The sequence below is a fragment of the Anopheles moucheti genome, chromosome 2 (assembly GCF_943734755.1).
Source record: "Anopheles moucheti chromosome 2, idAnoMoucSN_F20_07, whole genome shotgun sequence".
In the NCBI taxonomy this organism is placed as follows: Eukaryota; Metazoa; Arthropoda; class Insecta; order Diptera; family Culicidae; genus Anopheles; species Anopheles moucheti.
Window position 1 is genome coordinate 59,416,851 of NC_069140.1, and position 17,601 is coordinate 59,434,451.

At 38.6% G+C, this 17,601-nt stretch overlaps 1 protein-coding gene across 1 annotated transcript; it reads right to left on the reverse strand.

The window, feature by feature from the left end:
* Positions 1 to 13,520: 13,520 nt before the first annotated feature.
* On the reverse strand, positions 13,521 to 16,935 carry LOC128309526 (segmentation protein paired-like). Its single transcript, XM_053045937.1, has 2 exons — positions 16,665 to 16,935; positions 13,521 to 14,866 (listed from the first exon to the last, which is right to left on the reverse strand). Exons 1-2 carry the CDS (start codon positions 16,933 to 16,935, stop codon positions 13,521 to 13,523), a joined length of 1,617 nt encoding a protein of 538 aa, XP_052901897.1.
* Positions 16,936 to 17,601: the final 666 nt, after the last annotated feature.

Consider the following 17,601-nt stretch of genomic DNA (forward strand, 5'->3'; position numbering starts at 1 on the left):
GCACCAACTGTATTTCTCGTTTGTTTTTGATTCCGTTAACGTTTGTGCTTGCGAAATGAGAGCATTGCAGTATCAGAATTAGCGTTTGCAACACCTTCACAACTGGACCTCAACAATGCCGTAATCTCCTCAATCGCAGAATCACCGTATTTGGTGAGTCGTAAACGAACGAGCTGCAACAGCTAACTGACCATTTTGAAACCAAGGCGTTTGCGATGGTAAAATCTGGTTGGTTGGTAAAGTTGCATGTTGTTTAGTTGAATTCAGGAACAGGAAATAGAAAGAGCTCGCATCAGCATGCTGCTCATTCGCTCTCTCGTGGAAAGCGCCGAAACAATACCACGCCTTCTTTTCCGTTGAATACGCATCTCAGTGAGCTAGTGTGTGTGAGCATTTATGTCGGATATTTCCAGAGGTTGGCAATCGTAAAACGTTAGCTAGATGCGATATTATGCTTTCCGTACCAATGTGATGTTTGTTTCATAGCGCAGCTTTGCGAATGAGGTCAAGTGAGTGAAACCCGACTAGACATGTGTTTTTAAAATCTATATAATTAAATAATTGTATCTAAAAATGTCAACACCAATGCAAAAAACACTCTTGATAATGAAAATATCGCTTGAAAATTTTGGGACCTGTGAACTTAATTTGTTCAAAGCAGAAAATAGAAATATAAAAGTATGCGCAAGGGTTTAGATTCCCTGCTATGCGCATTCGCGTGCATTTCTATTGCGTTATGATTTTTGGAACAGTATTGTAATTTGAATTATTAAATTTCTTGCAACGAGTAGTTGCTGGGCGCCAATCGTTCATTTGATGTTGTGAGATGTAGTGTTATTTGTTGCAATATCGTGTTGCACAGCTTAAGGTAGTTAAGGTTAGTTACAAAAACAATGAATGTGGCTTATATTGAATACTGTTAAACTACTGTGTATTTGGCCTCTTCATATCAGATGATCTGTTTCAACGATCAACAGAATGCTGTTGGCTTTTTATTTCTTCTGGGCTTAACAACCTACTACTAGATTATGCCTATTATCCGGATGGATTTGTCGCTTAATCCTGTCGCAAGAAAACATTATTGATGTAAATTAAATAATACATAACATTAAATTAAATTAAAATGAATTTATGGATATGTTTTCAATATTTTTTCAATATGATTTTCGATATGTTAAAACTTGTTATTATTTAACGTTGACGTTCAAGGGCTCAAATCATATTTATGTAGAGCCTTAATAATACAGACTGCGCTGTGTACACGTCTAAGTATACGTCAACTTAGAACCTATATTAAATCTAGGAAGTAAGCATCAATGGAAACAGGATGAGCATTTCCGCGGACACATACGATACATGTAAAATTGGTCACTTGCCACAACATAAAAAAAAACATTTTGCAAAATTTGTTTTTAACAATACGGCTTATCATCAAATAAAAAAAGTTGCAGTTTAAGAAAACAATGCAACCCTTTTTCTTGAAAATTGAGATAGTAAGCTGATAGTAGCATCCCTAGTAAAACGAAAAGGTGGGTAGGTACTGAGCTGTCCAAGTATTTACTGCGATTGCGCGGTTTGAAGAACATTTGTAACAAGTGTGCCACATAACCGCATTTCCTCGGATTTTTTTTATATCGTTTACACCTTTGCAGTGAAAATACTTGGAAGACATGTAACGAATAGCATAAGTGAAAAATACACAAAATGTAAACAGAAGCAAATGATGAAAAAGCTGCACCATCTAGGGAACATTTTGTCGTTGATTGGCATAGAAGTCTTTAGCCACGACTTTTCGTTTGCAAACGGTAATTTTGAACCTCCGAAACTCAGGTACATTGGATAGGCCAGTGCAGCATTTCTTTTGGAAAATTGAATTAGTAATGTGTCAGTATAATTATCCACGTACAATAGTGAATGGCTGATGTGTATCGTTTTGTTGCCTCGTTTTCCAATGAAATGTAAATGACTGCTTGCGTAAATTTTATACCCAGTTTTAGTAATATTTGTTGTACTATACGAGGAAAAATTTTAATGTTTTATAGTGATATAAGTTAGTGTATGTCCCGTTCCTTTTATGGTTTCCAAATATAATTTTGTTTATTTTACTGTACTGCATAATCTTTTCATTCGCCAGAGTAAAATTTTCATTAGGAAACAGTTTAGCCTAAGGCGCCCGTTAGATGAAGTTGAAGTAGTCGAAAGCGGTGCAGTAGCCGTATGTTCACATGGCGGGACCGATAATAAATTCCATCTCCGTGGTTATTCGGCCCTGTGGTAAAACTAAGTTTATTCAAGACCGACATAAGTTTTTGAGGAAACTAAGCCAAGAAAAAGAGTCGAACAAATACAATTTCTATTTTTATATTTTTTAAAATTACCAGTATTTTGCAGTTCAATTTAAAATACATTGCAGTATCAATGTTATTTTTATTTAAATATTTCGAATACTAAACCGTTGTAGTGTAAGAGGTGAAAAAGTAAATTAAATCTAATCCTAAAAACCGAAAAAAATGGAATAGTAGAAAAATTTGGAAATTCAGACAAGTGGTCAGGGTTTTGCTACACGAATACAGTTGCTTGTTTGACATGAGCATATTTGTTTAGCTTGCTGGGCTATGTGTTTCGAGCTGGAACACTGCATAAAGATTGGATGATGGCGATGAATCTTTGTAAATATTGACTTTACTACAAAACTAGTGAATGATAAAAGCCTTATGCGTGGTTGATTCTTTGGTAAAAAAGCGAAAAAAAAGTATTTAATTACGCAACATGATACTATGATTATCGTATCTCTTTGCTTTTCTGCAGCTCTTCTACGAAAACGGACGGGTTAAAGATTTGTTGTGGTACCTATGACTCATGTTTTAAACATAATCCTTTTTTTAAATATAAGAGTAATAATTGAAACTATATAAACCGCATAGTTTAGCGATACATCTCTACTTATGGTGTCGGCACGTTTGTCAAAGAACGTTCAAAAGCTTGACTTCAGAATATTAGAAGATGATGTCATGAATTTTGTTGTTTTGTGTGTGTGCCTTAGCGGTAAATTATAAGTGCTAAAAGGGTTTTGAAATTAAACTTAACGGAGTTAACGGACTGATTTGTAAGTATTGTGGATATTTATTTAAACAAAACCAAGCAATAAATGTTGTTCTTCAATTTTGATATACAAAGTATTAAAGGGAGGCGGAGGGTGCTTATTCAAAGGTACTTATTCTATCGAAGCACCTTATTCTGTAAGGACGAAACTGTTTTGCTGGTAGCCCAGAAAGCTTTTTAGGGAAAAACAATGGGCCTAATCGGTTGCCAATTTCCGGTAAAATGAGTACTAGCGCATAATGCAAATCAGTTTGGGACAAATTGGGATTCTTTTTAAATTAAGTGGAGTGACGCTTCTCGCTCGTTAGCTGCTCAGAATCAATTTCCGCGAGATAAGCCAATGCTCTCCTTTTTTCGTTTACGTCTTTACTGGTCTGCGCTTACCGTTACCATCGGACGCGAGCTAGGATTAAATGGAATGTAAACGTGGGTAGGGAATGGATCAAGTGCGATTGAAAACCCCCTAGCTTAAAATAAAAACTGTTTCGACACTTTAAAATTTTATCCTCGAAGGTATAAGTCTGAAATCACAAATTGATATTTAATTGAAAACGATGTTTTCGATTGTTTGGAATTCTTTTCGCACTGAGTGGAGTACGGTAAATGTGCATAAATTTGTTACTGCGGAATTGGAGCCAGTTGAATTTCATTTAACTTACCGAATTTGGCATAAGCAAAGGATTATCATGCATAGATTATTTATTTATGAGGGAAGGCAAGATCCATTGTTTGGGAATGGAGATTAGATTTCGCTTCCACATTTCATCGTGCCCTCTTTTTTGAAGGGGGATAACCCTATGGTTACATTGGGTTATGTTGCATAGGTTCATTTCTAATCAACTAAGCTGTTCAAATGAATTTGACCACACAAGATGATTGAAAGACGACCGGAAGTTGCGTACGGGATGAATTTTTATTTTTCCTTGAAAAGTATTCACAAAATTCTCAAAGCATAGATATTTGAACTCTTTCATTCATACCGGAGGTCGACCGACTATAGGATCATTATTATAAGATCAACAATGTGAAAAAAGCACAGTCGTAGCTAGAAGTCTTATGACTCTTGGGCACCAAAGTCGGTGAATGCGTCTTAGAAGGGAGGGATCAAGTACACAGAATGCACGCTTTTGTTGTCCTGGCCGTAAGGTTTGAGCAGTGATTGTTGTCAGTGTTTACTCAATGAATTACCTATTAATTTTCGGCTTGAGTAAGAGCATGCGGGCTCGATGACAACAACATGACGAATGGTTTCTCGTTTTCGGTGATGACTGTCGATAAGTCTGCGGTTGTCCGATTAGATAGGTAAGAAAACTGCTCAGATTTCGTTATTGTACGATGTACAGTAGGAAATTGAGGGTTTGATGGTTATGAATTGCGATTGAACTTTAAAGTGACGCTGCAAACTACTACACTGTCATTATATTAAATATTGCGCTTTAAAGATTTAGCGTCGTTTTGGTTTGGGTTGATTGTATAGACCAAAAAAATAATTTAAATCTATCCGAATTATTTAAAATCTATCCGGCTGACTATCCGGCTATGAGTAAACAGAAGTCAAAGAAAGCCATAAATGGCCAACCTTTTGAGGTTGTGGTGCTGATAACAAAGAACAGGATTTGCTATCGTGGTTTAGTTGCTTATTGTTTTACCATAAATGAATTACAAAACTCAATAGTCAATCTTTGCTTCGGGTACAGTGATTTTATTACTGCCGACAGTCCAGATTTGAACCCAGTCGTTCGATACAAACATAGTTGGACCAGTTTTATGACAAATTTACTAACCAAATTCCATGTAGCGCTTCACATGCATATATTACTATGCAGGTATTTCTTGTATGAATCTAAAAGAGTTTCTATGCTGATATGTTCGAGTAGTTATCAATTGTGTAGGGATGCGTGATTAGCACCATCGGTGTATTACACGACAGGACTGATATCTTTGGACGATTCAGATCTCTCTTCCGTACGCAACACATATTATTCAGTAGTTGATTGATGAAAGTTCGAAAAAGCAGAAGTGGCAGGGTAAAAATGTGTAGAAGAAAAAGTATATATATACACTTTAATTTATTACTGCAACGTAACTTGACTAAATTAACAAATTACATACTAAAACTTTTCAAAGACTATTTCGACGAAATTGAAGATGACAATGCTGATAATACTGATCACTACTAACCATAATCAAGAATTGTGGAAAAAGTAGTTACCAAATAAGCATACTTAAAACAGGTGCACAAGGTACTTGTACAAGAATATCTGCTTCCAACTCATCGGAACATATCGCATATAATCCACAACTAGAATTCTCAACGATGTGTAAATAAATGCTTTTGAGAAAAGTATACTAAAGAAGTTAACGATCTTAAAATACGTTTATTGCTGCGATAATTGGCAACTTAAAACTGATCAATATGCATTGTACATATAAAATCAAACGGAAAAGAATGCTAGCGCTTACTGGATAATAACTGATAATATGCCTTTTTGCATAAAAGGCAGCGTAACAGGTTAGAGAAAATAAAGCTACTGTAGTTCATGGAATGATGCTGCGGGACCGAGTATTATCTGTTAGAAAAGAGCTCTAACGAGTTGCTAAAAAGTGCAAATGAATCCATGCCTCATTTTTCACATTACGAGCGATTTTATGGTTTCACGTCGTGTGTGTGTGCGAGGGTATCGTGCAGCAGGCAACATTGCTCGAGTAACCACATGTTTTGAATTACGGTGGACTGTGTCCATAAAAATGTTTTGCTGTTTTTCTCATTCGTAGTAAAATTTCAACACCTCCCTATTCTAGCTTTTCATTGCCACCTTTGCCAAAAAGCGTATCGAACGGTAAGTTCAAATTCATACATTCAGCCGTGGAGGTCGTTTACTAATCCCAAAAATAAAGGCAGTCTACAGGCCGTACAAAAAATTACCCTTGACTAACACGTGGAAGATAAGTATGCAGTAACCAAGGTGCAGAGGTGTGAGTTCCCGGAAAAGTGGCTGTTTGTACGTATCATCCAGCATATCATTGTGGGAACGGTGAGTTTTGAGCTGTTAGTTCGTAGGAATGAGAAGGGTTTTTATCCCAATTTTTGAACGGAAGACATAAGAACACATGTTGCCTATGACGTAAAGATGTTTGAAAGTGTTTCCACTACTGCCATGAATTATGGTTATACTTGTAGAATTGGGTTGGAGTGGACGGGGGGAATACTGGGAACGGGTACGGGTTTTTACAATTTATGGTGTACAACGTACACAGGCAGAAGCGGGTTAGCGAAAGTTAGAAGAAACTGACCGCTCCGATCAGTGGAATATTTGTGGTCTCTACCGGACGTAGTAGATAATGTGACTGGAATTAAATTTCCTGAAAATTATGTAGTTTGAAATTTATCGGTGTTTAGTGGTCACAGTAGTATTTCATTCCCCAGAAAGTTTCTCGGTTTCATTCGTTACGGGTCGGAGTGTGTTTTTTTTTTCTTCACACAACGATTCACCTAACGGAGCAGTGTTGACGATGAATGGTGAATCGAAACGTGAAAAAGATAAGTTTGTTGGGTAAAAGTGATGATATTGCGAACATGAGAATCTCTGCTTCCGGGGGCAGATAGGAAAAGGTATCCTGTTGAAAAAAGTGTACACCAAAGAAAATGGATGCTGATATTTGTGCGTGTGGTAGTATACAAAGCGCTAGTCGTTCTTTCCAAAGGCATCTTAAAGTTGTTGTAACACGCAACGTAAACATGCCTGTTCAGAGCATGTTCCACTTAGGTTCTCGATTTGATTTTTTTGTATGTGTCATCTGCGCTGTAGTATTTTTGGTACTACATCCTATCGTTTCCGTTTCTGGTAGCGCATCGTAATGAAGCCGAAAAAAGCACCATGATATCTTTGATAAAAAAATGATGGAATTGCGCCTGAATTCGTCTACTGAACGTTGAAAGCCAAAGAAGAAGTTTTGAGGACGAATATGCAGCTGAGGTACATGAGTAGCATGGATAGAAGTCATTTATTAACAAAGAGTTATATTAAATGTGTTGAGAATCAAAAACACGGTGAAAATTTTAAATAGCTATGGCTTTTTCAATTTGGATATAGAGGAGTTGTTAGGCTTTGTCTATACATACACAATATATTTAATGAAATATTTTGAATGTATTACTAAGTATAAGTATAAGTACTAAGTTAAGTACTAAGAAAACTGTTGATATGGATGAGAATTTTTGATGTTTTACATGTGCCAACTGTCGTATAGTTGACAAAACTAGTTCCGTACTTCAGAGAAAGATCTGATTATGAATTGTATCGGTATTCTAGCAAGTTTTATTAACAGTTTGTTTACCGTTGTTAAAAATTTTGCATCAAACAACCACTTCATGCTCTTAAGGATCGAAAACAGCTTTGGGCGAGTGTTACCAACCATCAGCCCATCAGTTCAACATTCCAACAGGCAAATGGTGTACGTACAAAGGTCACTGATAGCTGGCAGGAAAATGACCTCCTTGGTCAAACCCTCCGAGAAGCAGATTTGCTAGCGAAATTACTATCTGGTTGTCAGATTGGTCAGTTGCGGGAAGACGAACAAAAAAAAAGCGATGGAAATGACGAACGCCGAGCATCGCAGTTCTTCGTGTGATTCGGACATTTCCCAGCGTTTTTATAACACTTGGTGTAGCAATGTCAGTTCGCATGGTGTAGAACCTGCGTTTCGGTCGAGTTTTTGTATGCCCTGTTGGTGCAGTTGGGTGCATGTTGAGAAGGAAGAAAATGAAAATGGGAAAATTTTCGAACACACGAGTGTAGTGAAGCCGGATAGTCCACGGCATTTCGTCGGACAGGGTTGTATCTGGAGAGTTCACTTTTGAAAACCAGCCGTACGAATAAATAAAGAACTTTCGTACAAAAGATGAAAATAGAATCACTAACCGCGCTTCAAACCGTACACGGGGTGGCTACAACCCAGAGCTGTCAGTCAAAGATAGAAGAAGATTGATGACCGCCATGAATTCCCTTTTTCCTTTTTTCCGCTTTTTCAACCTACCATTCCTACGTAATCGCCGTTGTCGACGTAGTCGTAGTTTGTTGATGCTGTTTTTGTTGGTGCAATTGGTACTTCGCCGCTGACGACGGCTGTCGCTCGGGCGGTCGATTTCCCTTCCGGTTTCCGATGCCTGCAGACACAGAAGAGAACGGCGGTGTATCACTGAGCCGAGTGAAAAAAATACACACAAAAACAAAGGGACAAACCCGGAGAAGACTCGACGTACATTGAGTGAGCGTAAACATGGCCCAGCATATGCCAGCCTGGCAGACAGAAAGGTAGTCAATACGGCGAAAGCACAGAGCGTACCGCAGCGCACGAAATAATTGAAGGGTGGGTTACGATATCATTCACCGCAACCCCTCGGTCGGGAGGGATCGAACCTGGATCTGGTGCCGGGCGGGTATTCGAGGGGGGGGGGGGGATTAGGGTAAAATTTTAAAAGAACAGTCAAGAAGGAGCAGTTTTCCGCATTAGAGAAATTTAAATCATGCTCCCTAGCGGTGCGTATTCGCATGTAATAGTTGAAATTCTAGTACCATTGAAGGACGTGCTGATGGTGCTACATATTGCCGGTTGTGATGTACGATGCGTGAACACACGTCGTTCAGTTTGAGAACGTTTTGATTTGTTGATGTGCAAATCAAATTATGTGTAAACGTTTCCAAGTGGTTGATTCGAATGCATGTTTTTCACACGCCCGTAGGCAAAAGCAAGCATTGGTTTGAGTGAATTGACCATGTCATGTTTGTATTGCGCAGGCGTTATGGTACTGACTTATTTTTTATTTTCTGAATGACGAAAGCCATACGTTGGTTTAATAATTATCTATCTATCATCTATCAGGATATGTTTATCGGCTACGCACGGATATAGCAACTATTTAAATATCTTAGCGTTCAAAATGTGTAAGGGTTAGAACCATCTTAGAATTCGAAACCCTGAAAATTTCAACAACCTCTACATTATGTTGAAATTTATTGAAAACTTTTTCAAAACCAGTCTCTATTATGCTGACCCAAAGCGCATTTAGAACGAAGTATTGTGGTTAGATTATACCTAATATAGCATTGCCATTATATTGAATTTTGGATTATACCATCGTGGAGATTCATTTTTTGGTGTCAAAATTTTATATAACATCTTTGACAACCTGGCCCGTTGGCCCGTTAACGTTAAATATGTCTCCCATGGCATGTTAAGAATAAATTTGCATTTAATTTTCTTATAGACCGTTGAGCAATTTTTGGCAATTGATAGGACGCGTCGATAGCAATAGTCAATATTGAATATGGCGATGGAAAACAAATGCCCAATAAACAGTACCACTTCATTTGAAATACCTAAACCATATGATGGCCTAACTCGTTTTCAAATTCAGTCTCAATCTTCAATCTTCAAGTCTTCAATCAATTTCAGTATGAACTCCCGTTTATAAATATTTTATTTTATTTTTGGCCCAACAACCTCAGGAGATCAAGTCCTGTCATTTTTCGCTTTCATTGGCTTTATTTCCCCGTAGGTAGGTAGTCCTGCTTGCACGGGATTGGTTCGGATGGGATTTTGAACCGGTTCTATCGTGTGAAGATCGACACCTCTACTAAATACACAAAAACATTCCAAATAAATTCACTAGTATATGCTATAAGAACACCTAATACCCTGATCGTTTCTTTTATTTTCCCGTTACGAGATTTCAAAAAACGCGATTTTCTTCAAATTGGTCACCTCATGGAGTTTTTTATAAGTGAATATCAATATCTAATTTATCAAATTTCAAATGCTTCTAAAATCACGTTCTGATTCGGTAATACAAAACAAAGTTATAAGAATAAACGGAGAAGTACTAATTTATGCCGTTAAAGTAAGTATTCGATCCCTTAATACGATTTATAAACAATGTGTCACAAGAAAAATAGTTTTACGCGAATTTTTCTGGCACACATTATCAGCGTAACTTTACAGAATGCAATATATTGTTGACATCATTTCGATTATTCGATACAAGTACTACTTAGCTTTGTGGTATTTGTATCAAACAGTAACTAATTGAACAGGTTATTTTCAAGTTTAATTTGTTCGTTACAATTAACGAGATAAGCAGCGCAAAAACAATAAGATTAAGCATGAACATTATGGATAGACCAGTGCGGAGAAATATATTGTGAAAAGGTTTTGTTGGGTCGGAATACTATCACATACTGCACAGCTTTTACAGATACAAACGGTGCCCAACGAGTTGAGCGCCATAGCAGTACTTCTTGAAACCGCAAAACCTCCAGTGCACTGCGGAGGTTTGGTAATTAGAGAATATATTGTTCATAGCAGTACGTAAGAACTCGGGAATAGCGGATTATTTAGTACAGGGCTTGGTAGCATTATTGCCCGAAAGTGGGAAAAGCGATATTATGCTATGCTTGCATGAAAATAATAGCTCAAGGGCCATTTCGTTTGGTAGCCAGAGAAATGAAACAACGGAAGGGGTTTTGTCGGCATCGAGTAGCATTCGGCTGCAACCAAACATTCGTTTTTAAAAAATGTTTGGTTTTCGTGTAAGCTGTTATTATTTCGATTCTTCCTTTGCGGTGTTTTCGTGCTTGGGTACAATTTTTCCGAGCTTCCCCATTGGCTTACGGGTGACCGGTATGACCGTCACTCGTTGAGTTTGGCCTTAGAAGGTATGCAACGAATGTGGGGAAGAACGAAAACGACAGCACGAAATACAAAACTGGAATCTATACTTTACACAGGAATAATAACACCATTACGTGTCAATCCACCTCAATTCAGTTCGTTATTTAATTCGTCCTTCAAGCAACGATCATGGCGGAAAACAGCTAGTAGGCCCATGATAGCCGCACAAACTTGAAAGCAAGCATACCCAACACCAGTCCTGAGTATATGATTAGTCAGTCATACAGCAGGCACACCTAGAAGGCATTCTGTTTATTTCATCTTCGGCTGGAACGAAGAGCACGAAAAGAGACGAAGGATAACTTATAGAAGGATTGTGGTTTTCCTATGTCTTGACCGATTATGGGTGATTGGAGAATGGAAGCGCGCGGTATCTAGAGGAATGGATAAGGTAATAGGAACATGAAAGACTCGGCTAGCAAATATGGAAACCGAATGCCAATTATAGGCTATAAAATGTAATGATGCTTAATGACAGAGCACATGCAATTTTATATTTTGTTTTCTGTCTCGTTGGCGCGCTCTTCCTCAACCACTCGTTCACGTTTTGCTCGATCGAGCCCTGTCTGTAATGCTGTTGTTGTTTTACGTGTGTGGGTTTGTACATGTTTGAGGTAGCACAGGAAGGTAGAGTTAATCCACTGCCATTTCGATATTTTGATGGCTTTCATTGAAGTGCACGCAATGAATCGTGCTATGATGGAAATTGTGGGGTTTTTGTTGGTTTCCATCGTTACCGGGGCTTTTTTTTGTTGTAAATGCTGGACAGTGCGATCAAATCGGATCGGACTAGCGACAAATGGGGCAATGTGAACAAAGTTTGTGAAAGTTTCCAGAAAACTTGAAGGGAAATCATACCCTGTCGAGGGAAAGTGTACGGCGTGGATTGTAGTTTTTGTGCTTTTCCATCTTGAATATAGCTTTCTTTTTCTTTATGAAGTTGAGTTCATAATCAAAACGAAAAGCACTATGAACAAATTAAAGGACAGCAGCCGGAAACCGACTTGCTGTCTAACGATTCATAACGCTATATATAATTGTTCAAAATCACCATATCCTGATCGCAAGAACGAAAATTGAAAAATGCTAGAATGTATATGAATGAACTAGATCGAATAATATGAGAGAAAATATCCTAAAACCTATAAAATATAAGAAAATATCCTAAGCTTGCAGAAAAGTATTTTACAATGGTAAGTAAGAGAAGGTATGCAAATACATAAAAGGTTTTGTGCAGACTTTTAGTTAGAAATAGGTCGCATAGAACACATTCTTTTAATGGACATGAGCAAATGAGAAGTACAGAACACAATATAAATAATAATTATGATATAATTTTAACAAACAACAAAGTATAAACTAAATTTCACAATATTTTAATAACAATGAACAAAATATACATATGTAAAGAAAAACACTGAAACTTATGAAATGCTTCAAGAAGAACCATCGGCTTCCATAGCGGGTTAAAATTGATGAACAAAATATTTCCATTGAGGTGAAGTTCAAAAATGTTAAATGGCCTAATTGCTGTCAACCTCTTGCGGTCACCAATCGGCCGAGCTATTGCTATTTGTCAGCAACATTGAACGTTTCGACTTTTTAAGAATGAAACACAGAAAAACGAGAAAAAAACTGAAACAGCTATAAAATTGGGAAAACAGGAAACAGTACTTTTTAAAGATAATCTGGTCAAAGCATGTGGATCATAATAGCTTAAATGTTTGTGGTAGGAAATAAACGTAGATTCGAGAAAAACCGCTGAGCATAACATAAGCTGTGTGGAAAAGTAGGGTTGAGTAAGCAACTTCACATGATTGTATCACGAAGCTGGTGTGAAATATGAACGATGTATGGCTGGAACGTAAGGCCAACGTCACAAAAACAGCTCAAATAATTTATATATTCTTTTACGACGGTTTTTCGCCATATCGTCTTGTAAATCATTGTGGTAGGTATTCTATAAAAGACGCTACTTCAATGATATTGAAATTATTACAAAATTTAGAAATTTTAAGAAGTTGAAAAAGAGTTTTTTGTTGAAATTTCTTTTATTAATCTGTAAGGCAACAAAGTGTCCAAGTGGAAGCTCTTATGGAAAAATAATTAGATATGCAATAAAAAAAACTTATAACAATCGCTAGAGGAAACAAACGAAATTTAAAATGTTAATGAAGTTGGTTGAAAATTGCAACCACACCGAGAAGAATTTGACAATAATGAACTTTGATACAGAAAAACGAATGATTATGATTTATTAAATTAACTTATCTGCGGTGGAAATTCCAGCAATTTCTAAAAGTGTTACAAAAATGGGCTCTTACTAGAACTCGGGAAGGGATAATAAGTTGTCGTCTTCGTGATAATTTGCTTAAGCCTATGTTTTCTATTACCCTAATCCTAATCAAACCGGTCCAGTTCGAGTTTTTATATTTATTCCGTAGCGGTAGAATCTAGAACTCCCTTAGCGTTTGCAGATATCTAGTGTGCCAAGAGAGAAATACATCTTGGCAGCATCTTGCCAAGGGACTGCATCGTTTGGAGTGGTGGTGATTTGGGTGTATCTTAAATTCTAATTACTTTCGTTTCCATTTCCGCGCCGCCTTGTTTTTGTAGTTTCCATTTCACAGCAATTGTTAGTTGATGAGCGTAGCGTGAGAGATATTGGAACTGTGGTTTTATAATCTCTAAAGATCTAGAAATACGTTGCCGCCATCACTAGATGAAGAAAGCATGGAATTTGTCGTGCCAGTCGTTGTTACGGTGGGTGCGTGCAGGGAAACGTTGACTCCCACCCCAATGGCATGTTGTTGTTTAATTGATGATGGAATGTGTTGTAACTGTACGGTGTGGTGTTGATGGCCCAAAGGCGAACCGTTGCAAGGAGAGCCAAAATTGTTGCTTTTGTTGTTGTTGGTATCTTCGATTGCAGAAGCCGGCCGAAGAAGATGATTATGGTGCTGTTTTTGGTGGTTCTTATTGCCCCACTGAATAGTGACAGATGGCGAACTGACACCAATGATGTCGCCATCCGTAGATGTGGCGGAAGCAGGCGCGGTAGGCTGATTAAAACTATCAAGAGAACGGTACGAACTGTCAACCAAAGGATTGGCATTGCTGAGATCATCGGTAGAGGAAGTGGACACCGATGGCATTAAGATCATAGGCATCTGTGAAGGTTCCTTGAGTGATTCATCAATCGATGTCGCCGCTTTCGGTGTCAGCGGATGAGGGAGAAAGTGCGAATCAAAGGCCTGAATGATGGAGGGAAATATCGCGCAATGTTCAAACTCTTTCTGTTCTGCGTTAATCTCGTTGTTTGGCGATAGGATTAGATTGGAGTGACCGGGCTCGTTGGCACACAAAATCGATTGGCCGAATGTTTCATTCGCATTAGCACTTGCTGTAAAGGAAGTGTACGATGACTCGAGATGATTGGCTGTGGTGGAAGCGTTAGGTGGCTGTGCAATATTTCCGCTCTGATCATTGTTGTAGAGATTAACGGAGTTGTTCATGTAGCTTGTCGATCGAGGTGCGTACGTGGAATGTGCCATTAACCGGTTGACGATGCTTTGGTGTCCATTGCGTTCCTCATCCATGATAACATGTACGCTATGAGGCGAGGATGGCGAGGACATTTTGGGTGACTGCGAGCTTTCCCCGTCTATGCAATGACACGAGCTCTTCAGCTTGTTTATGTCCTTCACGTTGGAGCTTTCCTTCTTATGCTTCATACGCCGGTTTTGGAACCAAATTTTAATTTGCCGCTCCGTCAAAGTCAGCTTTCGTGTTAGTTCAATACGCCGGGGTCGGCACAGATAACGGTTGGAGTGAAATTCCTTTTCCAGTTCCACTAACTGAGAGCTAGTAAATGCTGTTCGGGATCGTTTGGCTGTTGTACCATAGCCAGTGATAACATTCACGCTACCGGAGTTCATTCCATCTCCACCGTTTGACAATGCTTGTTTGCAGTGAGACGGTGAAATATCCATTCTCGTGGCTGTAGGCCATGCTGTTTCAATTGGTTGGAGATCTGTAAAAAAGAAAGAAGAAAATAGTAATGATGAGATACGAGAGAAATAATGATCGTGTGAAGAAATTGAATCGAAGGAAAAATCAATATCATAAAATCGTTTGGACGGAAAACGACCTTCCTAAGCATTTCCTTTAAGCATGAATGTTTCATAGAATGCTTGAATCGAAGACGTTTAACAAACTAATGAAGGAGAAAACCATAAGAAAACCCTTGCAGTACTTTTTCTTTGCTAACTTGATTGTACGGCGCTTTTCGGAAGGGAGAAAATAAAGAGGGAGTTCAAAAGTTTGCTCCATTCGTAAAGTAACCCTATATTCATTTGATTTTCTCTGTTTAGCGTTTTCCGTATGATTTATACCACATGGCACGGCACATGACCAACGTGGGAGCAGTGCAGGATGCACGCTCGAATACCAAATCCGACTCCCACGGAATGTCAGATGTCTGTGTGTGTGTGTGTGTATGTGCGCGCGTGGTAGAAGAACCTATCAAACTATGGCGCCCGATACGGTGCCATAAGGTGCAGTAACGGCAGATTTTCCGCTCCGGAAATCAGTAAACACACGAAAGGTAGCAGTTCGGAAGTCGAGGTCAAATGTGAGGGACGAAGAAAAATTTATGTTATATATGTATGAATAGGAAATTTCATACACCAACACACCATTTGCCACATCTGGTTGGCAAGAAGTTGAATAAGCGACAGTCTAACTAACGGAACGTGCTGCTGCGAAGAAGTTCGCGGATTTCGGCATTATGAGGAGCCAAATGTTTTGCCAAAGGAGTTTTCAGGGAATGAAATAAGTATGTCGGTAGATTTCTAGGGGTTTGCGCTAAAAAAGATGCGCTTAAGGGTGTGTTAAATGGCAAGAGGTGCTCAGTAAATGAATAATAGTCGAACCAGGAGCTATAAAATATGAACAAGGAAAAAACTAATGCAAATAATGTAAAATCTTCAAAATGTTTTTTGGCTAATCATATCTCATATCATATCATATGAATGCAAAAATGGATAATATTTTAAGGCAAACGTAGCAACAAGCAGCAATTCAAAAGATAATTAAATGAGTATAACTAAACACAATATTGTTGTTGTGGAGCGTGCATTGAAGCGTGTTCTAGTGCAGGAGCGCTTTTTTTAAAGAGCATAATAAAAATGTATGGAAATATTCACTCGTTTACGAAATACTTCGTAATCAACCACATTTCACAGTACTTCGTAATGAAGGTTGTATAAATGTGCAGATAACAACGGTACTTAAAAATAGCAACGAACGGGAGCACTCCAACGTGTAAGCATCTGACGGAAGAGTGATGAGAAGTGATGATGATAAATTTGACCATCACCGGAAAGCGGCTCTTTGCACAAGTATGTCTGGTGTATCCCTTCGAGAATGGTCTGTTCGGTTCGGACGGATAATTTTAGGCAACGTTGAACTTGATTTTTTCATCACTCCCTTTCATGCCTTTTGGAGAATAAAAGGACAGAATCTTAATACCAATCCATTCTTCACCGGAAGGGCCAAGAATCCCTTTTCTGCAGATTGGTGCCGTAAATGGTCTCATATCCTGAATGTGCAACAGGCTCATTGAGAGGGGAAGTGGCGTTCTTATGGCGCTAGCATTAGTTTCGCCTTCGCGCCCGATACCCCGCTTCCTGCTTCGGTGATAAATAGTCGGAAGATATTTATATCAATTACTCGAATAATTGACCACAGGGAATACCGTTATTTTTTTTCTCATCTTACACACATCACACCGTACGGTAGGGTTAGCCTACCGTAGACTAGAAACTCACCTTGGGTTACAGTTGTCGAAGGAATGCTGGAGAAGCCGGTCAATTCTGTGGGCTGCATCGAGGATGGCATCGTAAACTTGGATGTGTAGAATTCATCATACGTTGGTGGAGAATCTTCCAGATCAAGCAACGAGCCTACCGTACTACGATCAAGGAACGGTACGTGGTCCAGCTCCGTGGACCAAAACTTGCTATCACTAACGTGTGTTTTATATTCAATGAAATCGTTCATTTCATGATCACCGAAGAGTTCACCAATGGATGATAACATGTTGGCTAGTATTGTTCGTGTGGCGTTCCAACTCGGAGTATGAATTCACTTCGTATCACTAACGCGTTTAAAACTTGATAGTACGACGTTTAAAAATCGCTTCGTTGCAAATTTTCCGTGTGAAATAAAGAAAAAAATTGCGCACGTGTTGTTTAGCTAAAGTTTTTCACTGAAATGACGAGAAGCCTGGGTGGGTGAGGTTGTTTTATACGTTAAAGGCATAAAGACCTTCCATCTCGTTTCTTTGCCTTAGCACCTGTTCGCTGGCGTCTATTTTGAATATGTGTTGTATTCCAATGCAAAGTTTCAGAGAAAAGGGTAAGAATATGGAGAGTGAATCCTTAATGGCATTAGTGTGTGGAAATGGGAGGGAGGATATGAATGTAGGCTTGATACCTAAGCAAAGAAACAAGAGAGCGAAAAAGAGTCGAAAGGAAAGTGAAGTTCAAAAAAGGATAAAGTCAAGTGTCACCAGGGGTAAAAGGTATGGCAGTAGATAACCGGGTTGTACCTGTGTCTGGAAAGTGTGCCCGGCGGCTTGTCAGCTACCAGAAAATTGGCGATTTCTTTTCTGTGCCTGTCGCCAAACATTGGTAGGCAACACAATACACTGGAGCACCGAACGCAGAGCAGGCATACAAAATGAGATTTGTTCATCATCACAGG

Coding starts and splice junctions, on each gene's coding strand:
- LOC128309526 (XM_053045937.1), bottom strand. CDS start 16,935: ATGTTATCATCCATTGGTGAACTCTTCGGTGATCATGAAATGAACGAT. Junction 14,867..16,664: donor TTCGACAACTGTAACCCAAG/GTGAGTTTCTAG, acceptor TCTTTTTTACAG/ATCTCCAACCAATTGAAACA.